Consider the following 19,246-nt stretch of genomic DNA (forward strand, 5'->3'; position numbering starts at 1 on the left):
ACTGAGACTGGCTTAGGAATATCAGAAAATCAGTTGCTAGATTCTGCCATCCAGACAGACACTTACGTGTTACACAAATATTTCTATTTGAGCAGGGTAAACTTAGAGAAAAGCCATTGTGTTTCAGACTCAAGATGCCATTCTGAAATGAAACATTTAAAAATGTATTATTTGTGTGGTAAAAAATAAGAAGTGCCTCTTTCTAAAAAAGAGCTCTTTGCCTACTACCTGCCTTTCCTCAGAAGAAAGACATTGCTTTTTTTTTTTTTTTTTTTTTTTTGCATTGCTTCACTTATAACAGCAGATCGAACAGCAAGAGCAGAGCAAAGGAGAAGAATTAGAAAGGAGGAACAGGAGTGGCGGTTCCTTTTCTCCTTCCTCTGGCTTCGCCTAAGCCCCCTGGGATGCTCTTTGGAATGTGGGTGTCTAGCGGCAGGGGATCAGGAAAACCGATCCCCTCGATCCAATGTCCAGCAGAGGCGGACACACGGCACACTGTCAACAGATGTTTATGGAGAAGATATAAGATTGAAGCAAGCAAGAAAGGTGAAATCAGGACGTATTATGTACCCAGCACTGTGCACACAGACAGTCCCTGGACTCCAGTCCTCAGAGTCTAGCTGAGCAGACACACACACACCTCACACACAAGAGTGCTCATGTTGATTAGAGGAAAAAGTACTAATACCTGCCTTGAAGGGAAGTAGGGACCTCATTTTAAAAATTTACAGCTAAGATCTGAGTAAGTGAGTTGAAGATCTCAGTGAGAGTGGAATGCTGGCTAGATTTAAGCTTGATGGACTGTAAGATTAAGAATGTCTCAGCTTTCTGTGCTCTCTGGGTTTTCACACTAAGCTGGCTGGCGGTTTCTAGGTTCTGTTAACCAGATGACTGACCTCAGTCAGAGATCTTCATCTTGATCAGTTGAGACATCTCAGAAGAAAAAGAGAAAGGGAGAAGGGAAGGAGGGAGGAAAGGAGGGAGAGAGGGAGAAAAGAAGGAAGGAGAGAGGAAGGGAGGGAGGGAAATGAAAAAGAAAAAGCAAGGAACTCTAATGGATTACTATAAATCTTTCTTCTACTGCTAAGATTTTTGGCCATGTCCCAAGTCCTATTATTTATTCCCAGCTCTGCCCCTGAATCATAACATTATAAAACTGTCAAAGGACTTTTAAGATGCCCTAATTCTGCCTATCATGTTACAGATGAGAAAACTGAGGCCCAGAGAGGAGAGACTTTCCCACAAGCACAGGAATACAATTAATGGCTGAGCAAAAACTGAATTTACGCTTTCTGATCCGAGGCTAGTCTCCCTCCACCACACCAAAATCTGGCCCTGACACTCCTCAATGACTCAAGCGTGACAATTACATCTTCAAATATCCACACTCAGTGGGAGAAATGAGGGCCCAGAAACAGGGGTAACATGGGGCCTTCTGACGGGACTAGAAATGGGAAGCAACGGACTGATGAAGACTCACCGCGGAAACCAAGCTTCAGTCATTGGACCCTCTGCTTAGCTCTCTGCTGTAAGGTGCTGAGGACTTTTTAGGAGATGGTGAGGACCACCTCAGAACCAACAGTTGGCCAGGCACGGTGGCTGACGCCTGTAATCCTAGCACTTTGGGAGGCCGAGGTGGGAGGATTGCCTGAGCTCAGGGGATCCAGGAGTTCGAGACCAGCCTGGAAAACACGATGAAACCCCGTCTCTACTAAAATACAAAAAATTAGCTAGACGTGGTGGCAGGCACCTGTAGTCCCAGCTACTCGGGAGGCTGAGGTGGAAGAATTGCTTGAACCTGGGAGACAGAGGTTGCAGTGAGCTGAGATCGTGCCACTGCACTCCAGCCCGGGTGACAGAACGAGACTTCGTCTCAAAACAAAAACAAAACAAAACAAAAAACCAACAGTCACACCAGAGCAAGCCCTGTTTTCTGGAGCCTGGGGAGGAAATTCCCTCTCAGGTGCAGAGGATGCCTGGTCAGACTCTTCTCCAGCAGGGACGCTGGGGACAGTGGGTTTTCCGAGAGGACAGCCCCGATGCATTCCATCAGCATAGCTGTGTGCGGGGCGGCGGGGGAGGGGAGCGGGTCGGGGTGGAGGGAGGCAGGAGTCCGGCTGTGTCGAAGTGCTGCACTGACGACCTGCGCCACCACGGGACTCTCTAGGGCTCAGCTTCCTCATGTGGAATGTGGGACAGGCACTTTCCTGTTCCCAAACTGACGATTTGTTATGCATTCATTTGAAATGTTCACTCTGGGCGTAGCACACTGACATCCCTCCGGGGGCCAGACACACGAGTGGAGGAACTGGAGGTGGGACAGGAGGCGTTGTGGCAGCTGGGAACGTGAGCCCATGCCTGAAGGGGCCGTCCCTGCTTGCTGCAGTCCATTGTTGCCAAGTGGAAATATGCTCCAGTGTGACTAGTGTTTCCAGTTTTCAAAGATAAGTAGGAAATGAAATTTTTACGTGAACTCTTCTAGCTATTAAGCATTGGCAGCTAAAAGTGCTGTGTCTGCCAATCAAAACATGTGTGCCAGCTGAATCCAGCCCGCATACTTCCAGTTTGCAACCCTGCATGCACTCCTGTCCCTTCTCTCCCATTTTATAATGCACACAAAGGTCTGAGGGAGTTGGGGTGGGAGCCCAGGCAAGGACACGTTAGAAAGACTGGGGGCTTTGGAGTCAACCAGACTTGAGCCCAAAGCTTTGACAGGATAATTTACGAAGTATGCAGCCTTAAACATGGTATTGAATTTCTTTAACTTTTCTGTAAAGGAATTTCTCTTATTGGGTTGTTTCGAGGATGAAATGAGATGATGTATGTATTAATAACAAGCCTGAGCCGGACATTAATAAATGATAGTGACCTACACCAGGTGCTTAATGAATCCCAGCAGTGGAAGGGTCCTGAGGCCTCATCTGATCTGGTCCCATCAAGTGAGTGTCTGCCTCCTAGATGCGTGGGGACTAACCACTCCCAAGACATTCCTTCCTTCCACTTTGGGACAGCTTTGCATGTCAGAAAGTGTTTCCTTAAGTCAAGCTGAAATTCTTAGACAGTTGTTCTGCCATCTAGGATTATAAAGACGAAGCTTAATCTCTTTTTCACATAAGAGAACTTTGAATGAGACTGTCGCTCATGTCTCCTATTTTCCCACCCAGTTCTTTATATTTTTAGATTAAATATTTAAGTCCTTTCAATTGCTTCTTGCCAATGAAAATAATAAAATCATCAAATTACTTCATGCTCACAACCCTATGAGGCAGGCACCCATTTTAAAGATGATGACAATGAAGTGTAAAGGGATTAATAATTTGCTTGAAATTCCTATTTTTAATGTCCCTCTTGAGGTGTAAACTAAACAGCAAGTCTGGCACCACCTAAGTCTGGCGCTACCTTTATTCCTGGTGCTATATATTTCTTCCTTTCCTCCCCTCCCCCTCCCCCTCCCCCTCCCCTCCCCTCCCCTCCCCTCCCCTCCCCTCCCCTCCCCTCCCCTCCCCTCCCTTCCCTTCCCTTCCCTTCCCTTTCCTTTCCTTTCCTTTCCTTTCTGAGTTTCACTCTTGTTGCCCAGGCTGGAGTGCAATGCTGCCATCTCAGCTCACTGCAAGCTTTACCTCCTGGGTTCAAGTGATTCTCCTGCCTCAGCCTCCCAAGAAGCTGGGATTACAGGCATGTGCCACGACGCCAGGCTAATTTTGTATTTTTAGTAGAGATGGGGTTTCACCATGTTGGTCAGGCTGGTCTCAAACTCCTGACCTCAAGTGATCTACCTGCCTCGGCCTCCCCAATTACTGGGACTACAGGTGTAAGCCACCACGCCTGGCAGGGTGCTACATATTTCTTAATGTATCCCAAGGTTGGATACTCTATTGGTAAATATGGAGTCAACTGAAAGTCTGAAGTCTTTTGCATGTGTGCTGTCTCAGCAATGGCTTCCCCCATCCAGTACTAGGGTAGTTAGTGGGTTTTGCAAGCCAAATACAGGCCTTTATATGTATTCCTGTTAAATCTCATTTTGCTAATCCCTGTTCACTGCTCTAGTTTGTTGGAAAATTTTGGGATCGTGATTTAGTCACATGACGTGATTTTGACCCCCACATTTGTCTCATCTTCTCAATGTGCCCTCAATTTCCTTTTTAAAGTCAAGGAAGTCAGGTAAGACTAATATACTTAAAAATCCCACGTTTCTTTCATTTAACAAAGATTTATCTTTCATTTAACAAAGATTTACTGAGCACTTTCTGTGTACTGTACTCTGTGCTGGGTCCTGGGGCTATCATGGTAAGCAGGATGGACTCAGTCCTGTCCATAGAGCTTGTGAGAGGTGAGTCCTGTGTGAAAGGTCAGTAGGAGCACCATCCCGAGTTTGGGGGTGCCTAAGGTGCTTCCCAGAGGGGGGATATTTAACTTGAGACCTGAAAAGTGAGGAAGAGTGAGCTGTTACAGAAGAGCTGGGTTGGGGGAGTGGGGAAGGGTGGAATGTCCCAGGCAGAGCACCCCCAGTCCACACCCCTCTTACTGCTCTTTCCCCAGTATGGTTAATTGTAACTCATTTTCTTGGACCTACCAAAATGCAGGCCCCTTAAAAGTTGTTGGTATCATCTTTGTACTTCCTACTGTGTCCAGCACGGTGTTTTTCACACACAGGGATTACTACCAATCACTGCTGCCTCCTAAGTGTTAGGCAGTCTCTATTGTCTCATGTAGTCTCCTAATAGCCCCTGAAGTAATACTCTTCTCATTTTACAGTTGAGAAAACCAAGCTCAAAAAATGGTAATAATGAGTGGTAGTATTAATAATAATAAACTCATATATAGTGCATACTATACACCAAACACTGTCCTAAATGTTTTGCACATATGCACTCTTGATTATGGGAGGTGGTTATAGGCAAGAACTTTGTTGCCATCTCTGCCATACACTAGTTATATAACCTTGAAAAAGCTACTTAACCTTTCTGAGAAATAAATGGAGATGACTATGATAATACTTTCAGACTAAGATCAGGATCAAGGCAAGGATCTTCCCTCTCACTACTACTTTCCAACATCACACTGGAAGTCTTAACTCATGCAATAAGACAAGAAAGGGAAATAAAAGGTATACAGATTGGAAAAGATAAAATAAAATTGCCTTCGTTCACAGATGATGTGATCATCTGTATAGAAAATCAAAAAGAATCAACAAAAATACCCCTGGAACTAGTAAAAGATTATAGCAAGCTTGCAGGACACAAAGTTAAATTCAAAAGTCAGTTGCTTTCCTATATACAAGCAATGAAAACTAGTAGAATCGAAATGAAAAACACAATACTATTTGCATTAGCACCTCAAAAGTGAAACACCTAGACATAAGTCTATCAAAATATATACAAGAATCTATATGTATGAGGAAAACTACAAAACTATGATGAACAAAACTGAAGAAAAACTAAATGAACGGAGAGATATTTCATCTCAGATAAAAAGGTTCAATATTGTTAAAATGTCAGTTCTTCCCAACTTGATCTGCAGATTCAATGCAGTAATCAAGACAGTGTGATATTGGCAAAATAATAGACAAATAGGTCAGTGGAACAGAATATAGAGCCCAGAAATAGGCTCACATAAATACAGTCAACTGATCTTTGACAAAGGAGCAAAAATCATCTTGTCAATAAATGGTGCTGAAAAACTGGACATGTGCATACAAACAAACAAACAACAAATGAGTCTAGACACAGACCTTACACTCTTTAGAAAAATCAACACAAAATGGATCATAGAGACCTAAATGTAAAATGCGAAACTATAAAACTCCTAGAATATAACAGGAGAAAACCTAGATGAACTTCGGTATGACAATGACTTTTTAGATGCAACACTAAAGGCATGATCTACAAAAGAATTGATAAGCTGGATTTCATTAAAATTCAAAACTCCTGCTCTGCAAAAGACAACATCAAGAGAATGAGAAGACAGGGCACAGACTGGGAGAAAATATTTGCAAAAGATACAGCTGAAAAAAGAATTGTTTTCCAAAACATACAAAGAATTCTTAAAACTCATCAGTAAGAAAACAAACAACTCTGTTTAAAATGGGTCATTTCACCAAAGAAGACATACAGATGGCAAATAAGCATATGAAAAGGTGCTCCACGTCCTGTCATTGGGAAAATGCAAACTAAAATAACAATGAGAGACCATTACATACTTATTAGAGCAGCCAAAATCCAGAACACTGCCAACAGCAAATGTTGGCAAGGAGGCAGAGTGATAGGAATTGTCATTTGCTGCTGGTGGGAATGCAACACGAGACAGCCACTTTGGAAAATGGTTTGGCAGTTTCTTACAAAACTAGCCTTTCTATTGCCCTAAAATTGAGCAATGATGTTCCTTGGTATTTGCCCAAAGGACCTGAAGAATTACATCCACCCAAAACCTGCACATGGATGTTTATAGCAGCTTTATTCATTATTGCTAAAACTTGGAAGCAGCCAAGATGTCCTTTGGTAGGTGAATGGGTAAATAAACTATGAATATAATTATATAATGAATTTATATAATGAATATAAAAATATATAAACTATGAATATAAAAATATTTATATGATGGAATATTATTCAGCAATAAAAAGAAATTAGATATTAAGCCATGGAAAGACATGGAGGAACTTTAAATGCATATTACAAAATGAAGGAAGCCAATCTGAAAAGGCTACATACTGTATGATTCCAACTACATGAATTCTGGAAAAGGCAAAACTATGGAAACAGTAAGAAAGATAAGTGTTTGCCGGCCGGGCACAGTGGTTCATGCCTGTAATCCCAGCACTTTAGGAGGCGGAGGTGGGTGGATCACGAGGTAGGTCAGGAGCTCGAGACCAGCCTGGCCAACATGGTGAAATCCTGTCTCTACTAAAAATACAAAAATTAGCTGGGTGTGGTGGCGGGCACCTGTAATCCCAGCTACTTGGGAGGCTGAGGCAGGAGAATCGTTTGAACCTGGGAGGCAGAGGTTGCAGTGAGCTGAGATTGCACCACTGCCCTCCAGCCTGGGCAACAGGATGAGACTCCCTCTCAAAAAAAAAAGAAAGAAAAATAAGGATAGGTATTTGCCAGGGGTTGGGATTAAGGAAAGGATGACTAAGTAGAGCACAGTAGATTTTAGGGCAGTGAAAATACTCTGTATGGTACTATAATAGTGGATACATGTCATTGTATGTTTCTCCAAACCCATAGAATGTCCAACACCAAGGGTGAACCCTCATGTACACTTTGTACTTGGGTGATTATGATGTCTCACTGTAGGTTCATTAATTGAAACAAATGTACCATTCTGGTGGGGAATGTTGATAATGAAGACTATGCATGTGGGGACAAGGGGTATATAGGAAATCTCTGTACCTTCCTCTCAATTTTGCTGTGAGCCTGAAACTGCTCTAGGAAAAAAAAATCATACACACACACACACACATACACATGCACACACATCTAATTTTTAAAATGACAGCACTACTTCACAGGATGGTTGTAAGGATAAAATCTGTTAATGAATGCAAAGTGCTTAGGGTGGCACCCAGCATGGATTAAGACCCACCTAAATGTTAACCATTCTCCTTATTAAGCAATTTGTCCAAAGTCAAAGACCTAGTGAGTATCCGAACAGGGATTTGAAAGCAGTCTGAAGCCTGGATCATGTTGTTTCAACTGTAGCTTATTAATTGACATTTGATGAAGGAAGGAAGGAAGGGAGGGGTGTTTACTGCTTTAGTAAGCTACCTATTTTGAACAACACAATCAGCTAGCCAACATAATTCAGCAAAAATACATCAAATGACACACAACAAATATTTTAAATAGTTAAAGGAAAAACTGTAGAATATTAGAACTGGAAGGACCATAAAGATAAAAACAGATCACCTCCTCATCTCCAAGCAAGGCAAGCATTTCATTATCATTGTTGAAGTTATGAAATGCCAGAAACTTAAAGCCTTTTCAGCTTAAGGGGATTTCTTCTGAAAAAGTCCCTTGCTTATTTTTCTTAAAAGATCACTTGAGGGAGAGTTTTTAAAATCCTTAAAAACATAAAGTTTTGATCCATTGTTTTTCACACTTCTTGATTGTAGGGGAAAAATGAGAGAATATGGTCAATTTTTATTGCCTTTGGACTTCGTTGCCATCTTTAGATTTCTTTTCCTTTTTTCTTTCCTTTTCTTTCTTTCTTTTTTTTTTTTTTTTGTGATGGAGTCTTGCTCTGTCGCCCAGGCTGGAGTGCAGTGGTGCAATCTTGGCTCACTGCAACCTCCACCTCCTGGGTTCAAGCGATTCTCCTGCCTCAGCCTCCCGAGTAGCTGGGACTATACACACGCGCCACCATACCTGGCTAATTTTTTTGTACTTTTAGTAGAGACGGGGTTTCACCCTGTCCGTCAGGCTGGTCTTGAACTGCTGACCCCAAGTCATCTGCCCACTTCAGCCTCCCAAATACTGGGATTACAGGCGTGGGCCACCACACCCGGCCCATCTTTAGATTTCATAATTCCACCACAGTCATCAACTTTTCAAAGCCTTAAGTTGTGTCCAAGTGGCTTATTCAGGACTATGTTCATTCTGATTATTTTTGAGTACTTACATAGTTCTACTAAATGCCTGATGATGTATAACTGCATCGTTGCTAGTAAGTCTTAGCGATGTGGCTCTAGAGAGATGGCATGCCAAATTTTTTCTGGTATGGATTTTAGAGAGCCCCAGAAATTGTTTTCTCTCTGAGGGAATGGCCTGAACATTTTACATGTCCACACACCAAGTGCTGAGGATGAAATTACTAGGACATCCTAGGAGAATACAGGGTCTGGGGCAGGGGCCAAAGAGAGAAGATGCATTTGTTCCTGACTGCCAACAAGTCTACCAATGTGAGTGGCTTCTGTCCCAATCATATGTCAGGGTCTTCTATAGTCAAGCTCCCTTAGTGTTTAATGACAGAAATGTTTTTAGAAGGGAAATGTGACATGTCAGGGCTTAAAGATATCAAGAATGTCTTCCATCCAATTTTCACGTAGCTGGAAAGGAAAATGGTTAAGAGTTAAGTTACTGTTCTCTAAACTCTTGCCATGTGGTCCTAATCAGCTGTCTGCCAGTGATGGATAGAATGAATAATCTCCTTCATACTTCAGCCCTAGAGGGAGTGCACAGCCAGGATGCAGAGGGGTCTATTTCCCAAGAAAAAAACTGCAATTGCAAACAACATCATCAGTGTGTATTTTAAACCCTAGAAATATCTGTTTCCCCTCTTTCACATCTTTATCAAAATGAAAAAATAAATCCAGCAAAACCTGACCTTGCACTAGGTTTTTGATGAAGATGTGTGCAGATGGGCCAGAAAATTCGTAGGAGTTCTTTAGAGAATTTGAAGGATAATTCTGCAGATGCACGTCAGTCTCAGGTTGCTGCCATTTTAGGAATCTCACCTGGGTTTCCAGACATGTCATCCAGAGACTGAGAGTCCTACCTTTGTTCACCCCAACATGTTCACCTGTCTCCTGAGCAAATGCATCCAGTAGGGATGTGAGAGGAAAAACAGGATCCATCACCCAATCTGTCTGCACTTGTGGCCTCCTGGTAATGCAGGGACTCAAGCGACTCTATGGTAGGAACCCTAGACAATTCCTGATCAAAACTTTGGAAACCAGTTCCTACTGGAAGATTAGTGTTAGAAGAAACATACATTTCAGAAAATACATGGAAGGAGCCACATGTTAGGGATAGAGGTGAGATGAGTAAGGGAGGGAAGCTCTTTGGATGGGCAGGTGGAGGAGAGAATGAGGCCATGTGGAAAATGGAAATTTAAAACCAGAGAAGACTCTAGACATTAACCAAGCAATATTAGATAACGTCATGGATTTCCTAAGAAATCTATGCCTAAAAAATTCAACCAACTAGTGTGGCTATGAGTTTGGGTTCTATTTTGGGCGCTTTCTTGTTTTCTTCCTGCAAAATGTAAACTGTTTTTGCTTATTTTCCCTTGGAGGAGAATTTTGATGAATAGAAACAATATTTTCTCTTTAAAGTTTCTCTCATGAAATTATAGTGATTCCATTGACATATTTTTGAAGCTTTGGCAATCTGTTCAGCCATGTGCTGCTCTCTGCCCATCACAGTGCTGACCTGCATGAAAGCGTGAACACCTCCTTTCGGTCTGGGGATGAAGGGCCCACATTCCTGGTGCATTTCCATCTTACAAGGGTCCTTCTGATCCCCACAGGGGGAAAGTGGAGGTGGCAAAGCTCGGCGATGAAGCCTGCAGATTGCTGCTCTGTTGATGTCCCTGCTAGTTCCATGGAGATGTTTATTGGACTTGCCATACCAGTCTGGCAGATTGGGCAACAAACACCATCTGCCCAACCATCACCCAGCTGGGCAGTGTTGACTGAGCCTTCTGTGTGTGCCAAATTGTGTCAGATCTGGGAAGGGATCTAAAGGCAGGCAGTGCTGGAGCAACAGCCACGCCTCACAGAACATGAATAGGGCTCCCCATTAGGGGCTATTAACAGAGCCCTCTTCACTCCTTAGAGACCCACTTCTGAACAATAGTTATTCTCTAAAAAATAAACCTCATGCTTTAAAAAATACTTACAAATCTGTGAGCTATGGTCCTAGAGAGTAACTGGGGGACTTCACAATTACAGGATTCTGTGACTTTGCTTTTTATGTCTCTCACAGATCAAACAACAGGGCCTTGTGTGGAGTAGGTATGTAATCAACATCTGCAGACAGATTCCTGTCGGTGGAAACTCCTGGGCCAAGCCTCCGAGTGGGAAAACTCAGCTCAGGAGTGAAATGAGTGGATTGCACAGAACCACCAAAAGCAGTGGACCCAAATCAGCTAAAGGAGAGGGCTTCTTTCCACTGCCACGTTTTCTCCAGACCTCTGTTTCAGTACTGGTGTGCCCCTCCCCCCACCCCACCCCCCCAAAAAATCACAGTTCTTACAATTGGCACTGCTTACCTAAATAATAGATATGGTCTATCCTGGTAACTTTTAAACTTATTATGCTAACTTTCACAATAAGAAACACATTTTACGTCAGACCCATTACACACACACACACACACACACGCACGTATGTACTTTACATTTATGCGGGTAAAATGGATATATGAATGTATAAAATTGAAACAAAAATAGTTTTACTAAACAACACTTACCCTTACTCTTTGCAATTTACTTGGATATTTTCTTTTCTATTCTGGGTTGGTTTTTCTTTTTTTGAGACAGGGTCTCACTGTGTTGTCCAGGCTGGAGTACAGTGGCTATTCACAGGTGCAATCACAGCTCACTGCAGCCTCAAATCCTGAGCTCAAGTGATCCTCTTGTCCCAGCCTCCTAAATAGCTGAGACTACAGGTGGATGCCCCAGCTCCTAGCTTTTTTTTTTTTTAATGCAGGTTGAAACCCATTCATTTGATTCCATAGCCCATTAATGAGTTTGGAGGCACATTTTTAAAAGCCCTGCTCAACTTAGTAAATTTTTCCTTGAAAGAAAAAGAATAAATTTGAGATTACAAAATTTTAATAACTGTATAATCTAAGTTCTTAACAATTAAAACAACAACTAGCTCGTAGTTTGATGTCAAGAGCTGCAACTCCAGTACAGGGGAAATAGCCCTAACCTAGCTGGATCCTCATCCTGGTTTCTCAATGTATGAGCTCTGTCCAGCTCATGCAAGTCACTGAGGCTGTTTTCTCGTATATAACATGGAAGAAATACCAACTCCCTTTCTCTCAGAGATAATTAAGTAAAAGCTCTTAAGGAAATCTGAAGTTCAGTACAAATGAGTTCATTGAATCCTCCTCAGAATCGCCACTGCACTCCAGCCTGGGCGAGAAAGCAAGACTATCTCAAAAAATAAAAGTAAAAATAAGAATAAAAAAAGAATCCTCAGAATATCTGCACTGGTAGGATTTCTACTTGCTCAAGGTTTCATAGCCAGGTAGAGCCTTTTTTTCCCCCGCTAAACACATTTATATAAAAGCATAATTATTATTCTCTCCCAGAATATCTAAGTTGTTAGAAATTCTACTGCTTTCAGTTATATACCCAATGCGTCCGATAATGTTTCTACCTCAAATTATGCTGCTATGCAAATCTCATGAGTTTTATGCATATGGGAAAATCAACTGTGGAAAAATTTCTTATAAAAATGCTCCAACCCATTGACTTTAATAGAGCCAAAGAGGAAAATAATCAAGTAAAGAGAAACAGAGGAGAAGAGATGAGTTTCTTTTACAGGGATGAACTAGAAGGGATCCACCCAGCCCCATCATTTTGCTTTTCGATTATAATTTTTCAAGAGGAGATATTATATTTAAATAGGCCCTAGAAGCTTACGGCTGGTGAGAGAGAGATATAAGCTAACTTCACAGTGTGGGGAGCTCAACACCCTAAGTTTAAGGTCTTGCTAACTAAATTAAAGATACTGACAAGTGTTAACTACTTCAGAGATGCCATTAAAAAACTCGTCTGGTCAGTTTTCTTACTTTACAGTCATAACTCATATATTACAATAATATTTTCAATGAAATCCTCTAACTGTGAGAAAAGGCTGACCTGGAGCCCATTTCCTGTGTACACCAGAGTGTCAGAAAAGAAGTGCAAAAGTGCTCCTTTCTCTCTCCAAGGGGATGAAGTTCACTTAAATAGCCCCAACATTACTATTCTTCTAGAAATTAATAGAAGAATTGTACTCTATTGTAATTAGGAGGTGCTTTGTAATTTGTTTTTGTTTATGACCTGGTGTTTCGTAGCTATAATTAGATTCAATTCATTTTTAACAAAGCAATTTTTACAAATGCATATCATATTTTCCACTATTATGATTCAAAAGCCATACCAAGGGTATATCCAGAGAGAATGATGATAATGATGGTGCCTTTGCATCAAGGTAATTTAGTGTGGCAAAGCTCCACCTGGCTGTGGGACCAAGTGGCCCCTTCCAGGATTCTGAGTGTCACATTGATTCCCCTCTTTCCCTCAGCCACTCAACCTCTGATCACCAAGGCCAACGAATCTCCCAATTCTGTCAACTCTCCTTCCCCACCACGACCAAAGTGAACTCAGGACTCCACCTTCCACCTGCTTTGATGCACAGAGCAGGCCCCTATCTGGCCTTCCTGCCTCAGTCTTGCCCCTTCCAACCTCCTCCTGCCACTGAGAATGTGAAGGGAAAACCTGACCACCTTATTCCAGTGCTAGCACTTTCCCATGACTCCCCACAGAGCCCTAATGTGAAGTGGATTCTTGGTCCTTCGCTTGTAAAATGAAGAGAACGATGCTTCATTGGATGGTTGTGAGGATTAAATGGCATCAAGTAAATGAAACCATTTGTTTAAGTGAAAAGAAACAAATGTAAGAAATTATTATATTAGCGGAAATTTAAATTTGCTAGATAATTCGGTAAATAAGTAAAGTAGTTAAATATAATTACTTGGGTACTTAAGTTGATTTAATACATTATGCTAGAGGTTTGGTGGATTTATACAAGCTGGAATGATAAAGTGCTGATATTGATTTTTCTGTACATTACATATCAGATGTTACATCCTAATCAGTGCTCAGGTGGGAACAGCGCCTGTTACACAGCAGGCAATCAATAATGCCTAAGTAATAGTTTGTTCATAATTTACATGCTGGGTTTTGTGACATGTAGACAGAGCTATACTCCTGATTCTTTTTCTTAAAACCCTATTAGACTACAAATCTACCTTTTCAAAAGATGTGTCTACATAGGGTTACTCATCCTTAGAGAAAAATAAAATGAAATCCCAATAATCTGCAGATGCTTATTGGGGCTGAAATCCCCCAAACATATTCTAAAGTAAATATTCAACAATAATAAATACATGATAACCAAGTTAATATCTAGCGAGTAATCACAGTTGTGTATAAGGAAATGGTTGGAGTTTTATTAATGCCAGAGACAATGCTCTGAGTCATCAGAGATAAGTTTTGTGCTCCTGAACTAAAATAAACCTGTCATGGAAGTGTTCGGCAACAATGGAAGCAGAAGATCAAATTTTCTCAGAAAGAGAGTTAATAAAATAATGAGAGAGAGACATAAAATATTAGACTCCTCGGAAAAGTTATGATTGTTTAATGGATTATATCACAGCTACCTTGGACTTTAACAAGGTGTGATTATGAGACCAATATCACCCTAACAGGAAACAAATAACAAAATAGGTGTTACTGTTCATAGTAGTACAGTTACAGGCTCATAGTAACTGTTTCCTAAATATTTGCTGATTAAATTAATTAGCAAACAAGATTCAGAAGGCTCTTCTATGGTTACCATTATTGATTCCAATATCTTTTAGTATCAGTGCTATTTAAAAATAGTGATCTCATAATATTATCATAACAATTTTTCCACTGAGCTCATATAATATCCGTAGTATATGTATGTATGTATATGTGTGTATTCCATAATAATCTATGAAATACAATGCATTTCACAATCCTTCCTTATCCAAAAGCAATCTATGTGATAGATAATTTCCTAACGTCCAACAAATTATGCAAGTGTTTTATGATATTGGAACTTGTAATGTTCTGCGAATGGTTGTGGACTATTACAGGAAGGCAGACATGATAAATACATGACCTAACGGCCACTGCTCCCCTACAATCCCACAAGAGACATCAATAATCAATCATGGCACTTTTTCCCACTAAGCCTGAAATTTATCCTCAATGTCAATTTTAATATAGTATTCCACAAAGCACCTGTTAATCCATTCATTTATTCATTTAGCAATTATTACTGATTTCCTAATATGTGCAAGGCACTGTACCAGGGAGGCACATTGCAGATAAAAGTAACCAGGACAGACATGGACCGTGCCATCACAGGGCTTAGATTAACAATGGATTTGACACTCAAAGTCATGATTGTTTGCCAGATCTGCTCTGTTGTATAGTTGAAATGGAACTAATTCTAAATAGCAGTGTCTCTCCTTTGTGATAGTAGGGGACTGAGTGGAGAGGCTTGCACTCCCTGGCTTCATAAAGCCATGATGTCTATTGAATAGTTTAGGAGTTAAAGGTGAAAATAGCTGAACACTATTTATTAGAAAAAAAGATGGTTTTCTTTTTATTCATTTAAGTGTTCAATTTGCAAGTCAGACTGATAAACCTATAGGAGAAAGTTTTATGAAAATATTAGAATGAATAAATTTTTCTCCCACTCCCCTATAGAGACAGGGGCAGTCTGTGACTCACTGCAGTGTTTTCCTTTCTTCACAGATGTCGGAAAGAACACAATATGCTACGTGGAATTAGAGAAAGAGAACAGATGGCTGAGTACACGGCTTTTTCCACCACTATCAAGCGTGTTGTCTTTCCCCCTCAGCTGCAAAATTACCTCTCTGAAAGTCTCTGCTCTTAATGCTGCACCTTCTCTACCCTTCCTCATTCCTGCCTACCATCCTTTCATCCCTGCTTTAGAAGTGGGCTGACTTCCCCAAGCAAAATTCCCCGGCCTACCTCCCACTCACATGCGGAAGTGAGCTGATTGCATCCCTTGATGGCAAACTGCTTGGATGGTTAGTCCCTTACAGTTATCTACCCCCTGCACAAGCACAAAATGTCAAAACAGAATTTGGAGGATCGGGGACATGAAAGTGGCTCAGTCAAAATCAGGCTGATAGCAGCTACAAAGAGGTTACTGTCAATAACAGGCAACTGTTCTGCTGTCTCCTAAGACTAATCCTGAATTTGGATATGTACATGTTATGCTCAGGGAAAATCACTGTCTAGTTGCCTTATTTCACAAATTAAAAAAAATCTCATGGCCAGGCACGGTAGCTCATGCCTGTAATCCCAACACTTTGGGAGGCCGAGGCAGGTGGATCACCTGAGGTCAGGAGTTCGAGACCAGCCTGACCAACATGGTGAAACCCAGTCTCTACTAAAAATACAAAAATTAGCCAGGAGTGGTGGCAGACGCCTGTAATCCTAGCTACTCAGGAGGCTGAGGCAGGAGTAATCGCTTGCACCTGGGAGGCAGAAGTTGCAGTGAGCTGCCATTGCACTCCAGCCTGGGTGAGAGATCAAGACTCCATCTCAAAAAAACAAACAAACAACAATGAAAAAAACCTGCCTCACTAAAATGTTAGTTCTATTGTACTACCTCCAATGCAAAGACCCAGTTCCTGAACTCACCAGAAGGTAGACCCACAATGTATATTTAGCTATTGATGCTGATGGTTGGTTGTTTTCTTTTGTTTTTTTTTTTAACCTGATTCTGTGCCTGAAGTGCCTACTAATATTGTTTTGTGTTCTCTACAGCCTTGTTTGTGTGTGTGCATTTTTTTTCTTTAATCCCCTCAAGATTTGAAAATTGGAACTAAACAAGGAAGAAGAAAGTGACAGGCCATTTTTATTATTCTTTCTCAGGGTTCCAATTTTACTGTGAGTTTCTACTTCTTAAAAGATTTTGCATTTCTCCCCTTTGAATGTTACTTCATTTGTTCATTCTCTAAGGAAGGAAGAACAGTATCATAAAAATTATGAACGAATGAAAATGATTTTTTTACGAGTACCATAAAAAATGAATCAAACATGATTCATTTTTGCCCTTTGCCCTTTGCACTGTATCTTGGTCAGTGCCAGTTCTCATGTCATTATAGTAGTTCCTCAGTGAACATGAAATAATACAACATTGTCCATTGGAACCAGTTATATAACACTCGAGATAACAGCAACATTGCGTTTATTAATTTAGTAGAAACAACAGTATTTTATAGTTCCAACATATAAGAGAATGCAGCTGTGTTAAATGACAAAAATCATGTATTCTATTTTGGGCTTCTCAATAACTAAGAAATAGAACTAAAATCCTTTTATTCACTTATTCATCCAACTATGGGCCACATACTGTGCTAGGAGCTGTGGGTACAGAGGTGACCTATACAGACCAGTCTCTCTCTTTGTGGAGCACATAGTGACTAACTGGGCCTTGACAATTCTGGTTAAAATTGACATCCACGGAAGTGTCTACAACTAGGATGGAATCTCTTTCCTAACCCGTTTCTTTCATACTCACTAGGAAAGCAACCTTTCCAATGGATCAGGGTAGATTTATGACTCACTTGCAAAGCAATAGCAAACAGAATGTAGAAAATGGAAGTCTTACCACTAATAAATATATAGATTGCAGATTCTGTTTCCTTCTTCTTTGAAGTAGGTACAGCTAGATATTTGCAGCTGTAGAAGCCAGTGTGGTTTGCTTGAGCTGTGTTCAAGGTTAAAGTACTGCAGAATTGTTTGCCATTTCTTCCACAGGCAGATTTAGTTATGCTCAGCCTTTTGCTTTCCTTACTCACCATTTCAGGCAAAGACCATTTATGGGCTGCTTCCCCCCTGCAATCACAGATAAGAAAACAAAACATATTTATGGCTGGGCCCTAGGCTCAGCACCAGTTCCTCAGCATTCGTTTTATTAGGAAGCGGAGGTCCTCTCTTAAGTGTAGTCATCTTCCTCTTTACGGGAAAGCAACACATTCAGAAAAGCTGTAGAACAATACTCAGAATAAAGATGCAGAACTATTTGGGCATCCCTTCCCCCATTTCCCTGAGTGAGTAATGCTCTCCCTTCCCCATGAATCCCCTTTCATGGGAAGCTGGATGCATATGGTTTGCACTTTGCAGATCACAGGAGATCACTGAGGTCCCTACCTTTTTACTCTGCCAGGGAATGATTTTGCCTTAGGCATGGCAACTAGATTATTCCCAAACCAACACAGCCACTTACCTGCATTGGAGATGCAGTGTCTGGCCTGCTTGCATGACGTGCTGGGTGCCTTTTAAACTCAGTTCAGGATCTTTTAATTTTGAACCTGAACTAGATCCTGAAAAACAAATTTTTAAAATGTATTATTTGTAAATTGCCTTCTTACGTTTTTTTAAGTTATCTTTCCATAAAGGTGAGTTTTTCATTTTTAATTTATTTACATCTTTAATTTACTTGCATCTTTAATCTATAAGCAAAAGATACACTAATACAAATTTCTCTTAATTCACAAATTTTTTCTAGCTCTACCCTTGCTCATAAATATTATATATCCTTTTATACCAAATGACCTAAATAACATCCAAAAGCCTATTTATGTAGAATGGTAATGGATTCATATAGGTTCAATGCAATTATATTAAAATATACAACTAGTTATAATATTCAAATATGCAATAACTTAGTAAAAACTCTCAAGATTAAATGTCAGTGTCATCCAAAATATATTTTCAATACTGAACTTTTTCCAGCATGGGTCATCTAGTCCTATAGGCCTGTCTCATCTTTTTTTCTGAATAAAAAGTACAGAAATTTTCCTGGGCTCTGAACTTCATGCAATCATTAGTTGAGCAATGATATTTTTGGCCAATCATTTCCCTTTCTGAACCAGTTTCCTCATTTGGAAAACTAATTTTAGAATCAAAATCAGTTTTAGAAGCCATTTGGTTTGTCTTACGTAATCTATGAGTTCCCTCTACAATGGTACAGTCAAAAGGGAACTGTTCACACGCTTACGTGACATTCGACAAACATCTCGGAGGATTGTTGTGAGGCAATAAAGTGAGGTGGTGAAAGTGCTCTAAAATCTACACATCTCCATATGATGCAATAATGACATCCATTTTAGTGACTAGCTGTATCACCCTACACAAGTCATCTCTCTTTCCAGATCTCAGTTATCTTATCTGTAAAAAAGAGATTGGACTAGACGACCTTGAAATCTCTGACCTTCCATTTCTCACAGTCCCAGCCTGATATAGCTTGGATGCTGAACCTCCAATTCTGATGGTGAATTGTAATCCTCAGTGTTGGAGGTGGGGCCTGATGGGAGGTGTTTGGGTCGTGGGGGTGGATCCCTCATGCATGGCATGGTGCTGTTGTTTAGATCTGATTATCTGAAAGTGTGTGGCACCTCCCCCCTTCTCTTGTTCCTGCTGCCACCATGCGATACACCTGCTCCTATTTTGCCTTTGACATGAGTAAGGGCTCCCTGAGGCCTCACTGGAAGGCAAGCAGACGCTAGCACCATGCTTGTACAGCCTGGAGAACTGTGAGTCAATTATACCTCTTAATAAATTACCAAGCCTCAGATATTTCTTTACAGCAATGTAAGAACAGCCTAACAGACAGCCTCATGATTTTTTGAACCATAGGTGCTGCAGAGGCTGAGCCTCCCTTGAAGCTATTACT

At 40.9% G+C, this 19,246-nt stretch overlaps 1 protein-coding gene across 5 annotated transcripts in view; it reads right to left on the reverse strand.

Annotated features, from left to right (window-relative positions):
• Positions 1–19,246, reverse strand: part of FLT1 (fms related receptor tyrosine kinase 1) — a 194,464-nt gene that overhangs the window by 149,076 nt on the left and 26,142 nt on the right. For all 5 annotated transcript variants that reach the window (XM_031001276.3, XM_019039817.4, XM_055359731.2 and 2 more), the window contains exons 2-3: positions 17,798–17,894; positions 17,180–17,406 (exon numbers count right to left, since the gene is read on the reverse strand). In XM_031001276.3, the coding sequence (XP_030857136.1) occupies positions 17,180–17,406; positions 17,798–17,894 (324 nt within the window). The remainder of the gene's footprint in view (positions 1–17,179; positions 17,407–17,797; positions 17,895–19,246) is intronic.

This window comes from Gorilla gorilla, chromosome 14 (genome assembly GCF_029281585.2).
Source record: "Gorilla gorilla gorilla isolate KB3781 chromosome 14, NHGRI_mGorGor1-v2.1_pri, whole genome shotgun sequence".
NCBI lineage: Eukaryota > Metazoa > Chordata > Mammalia > Primates > Hominidae > Gorilla > Gorilla gorilla.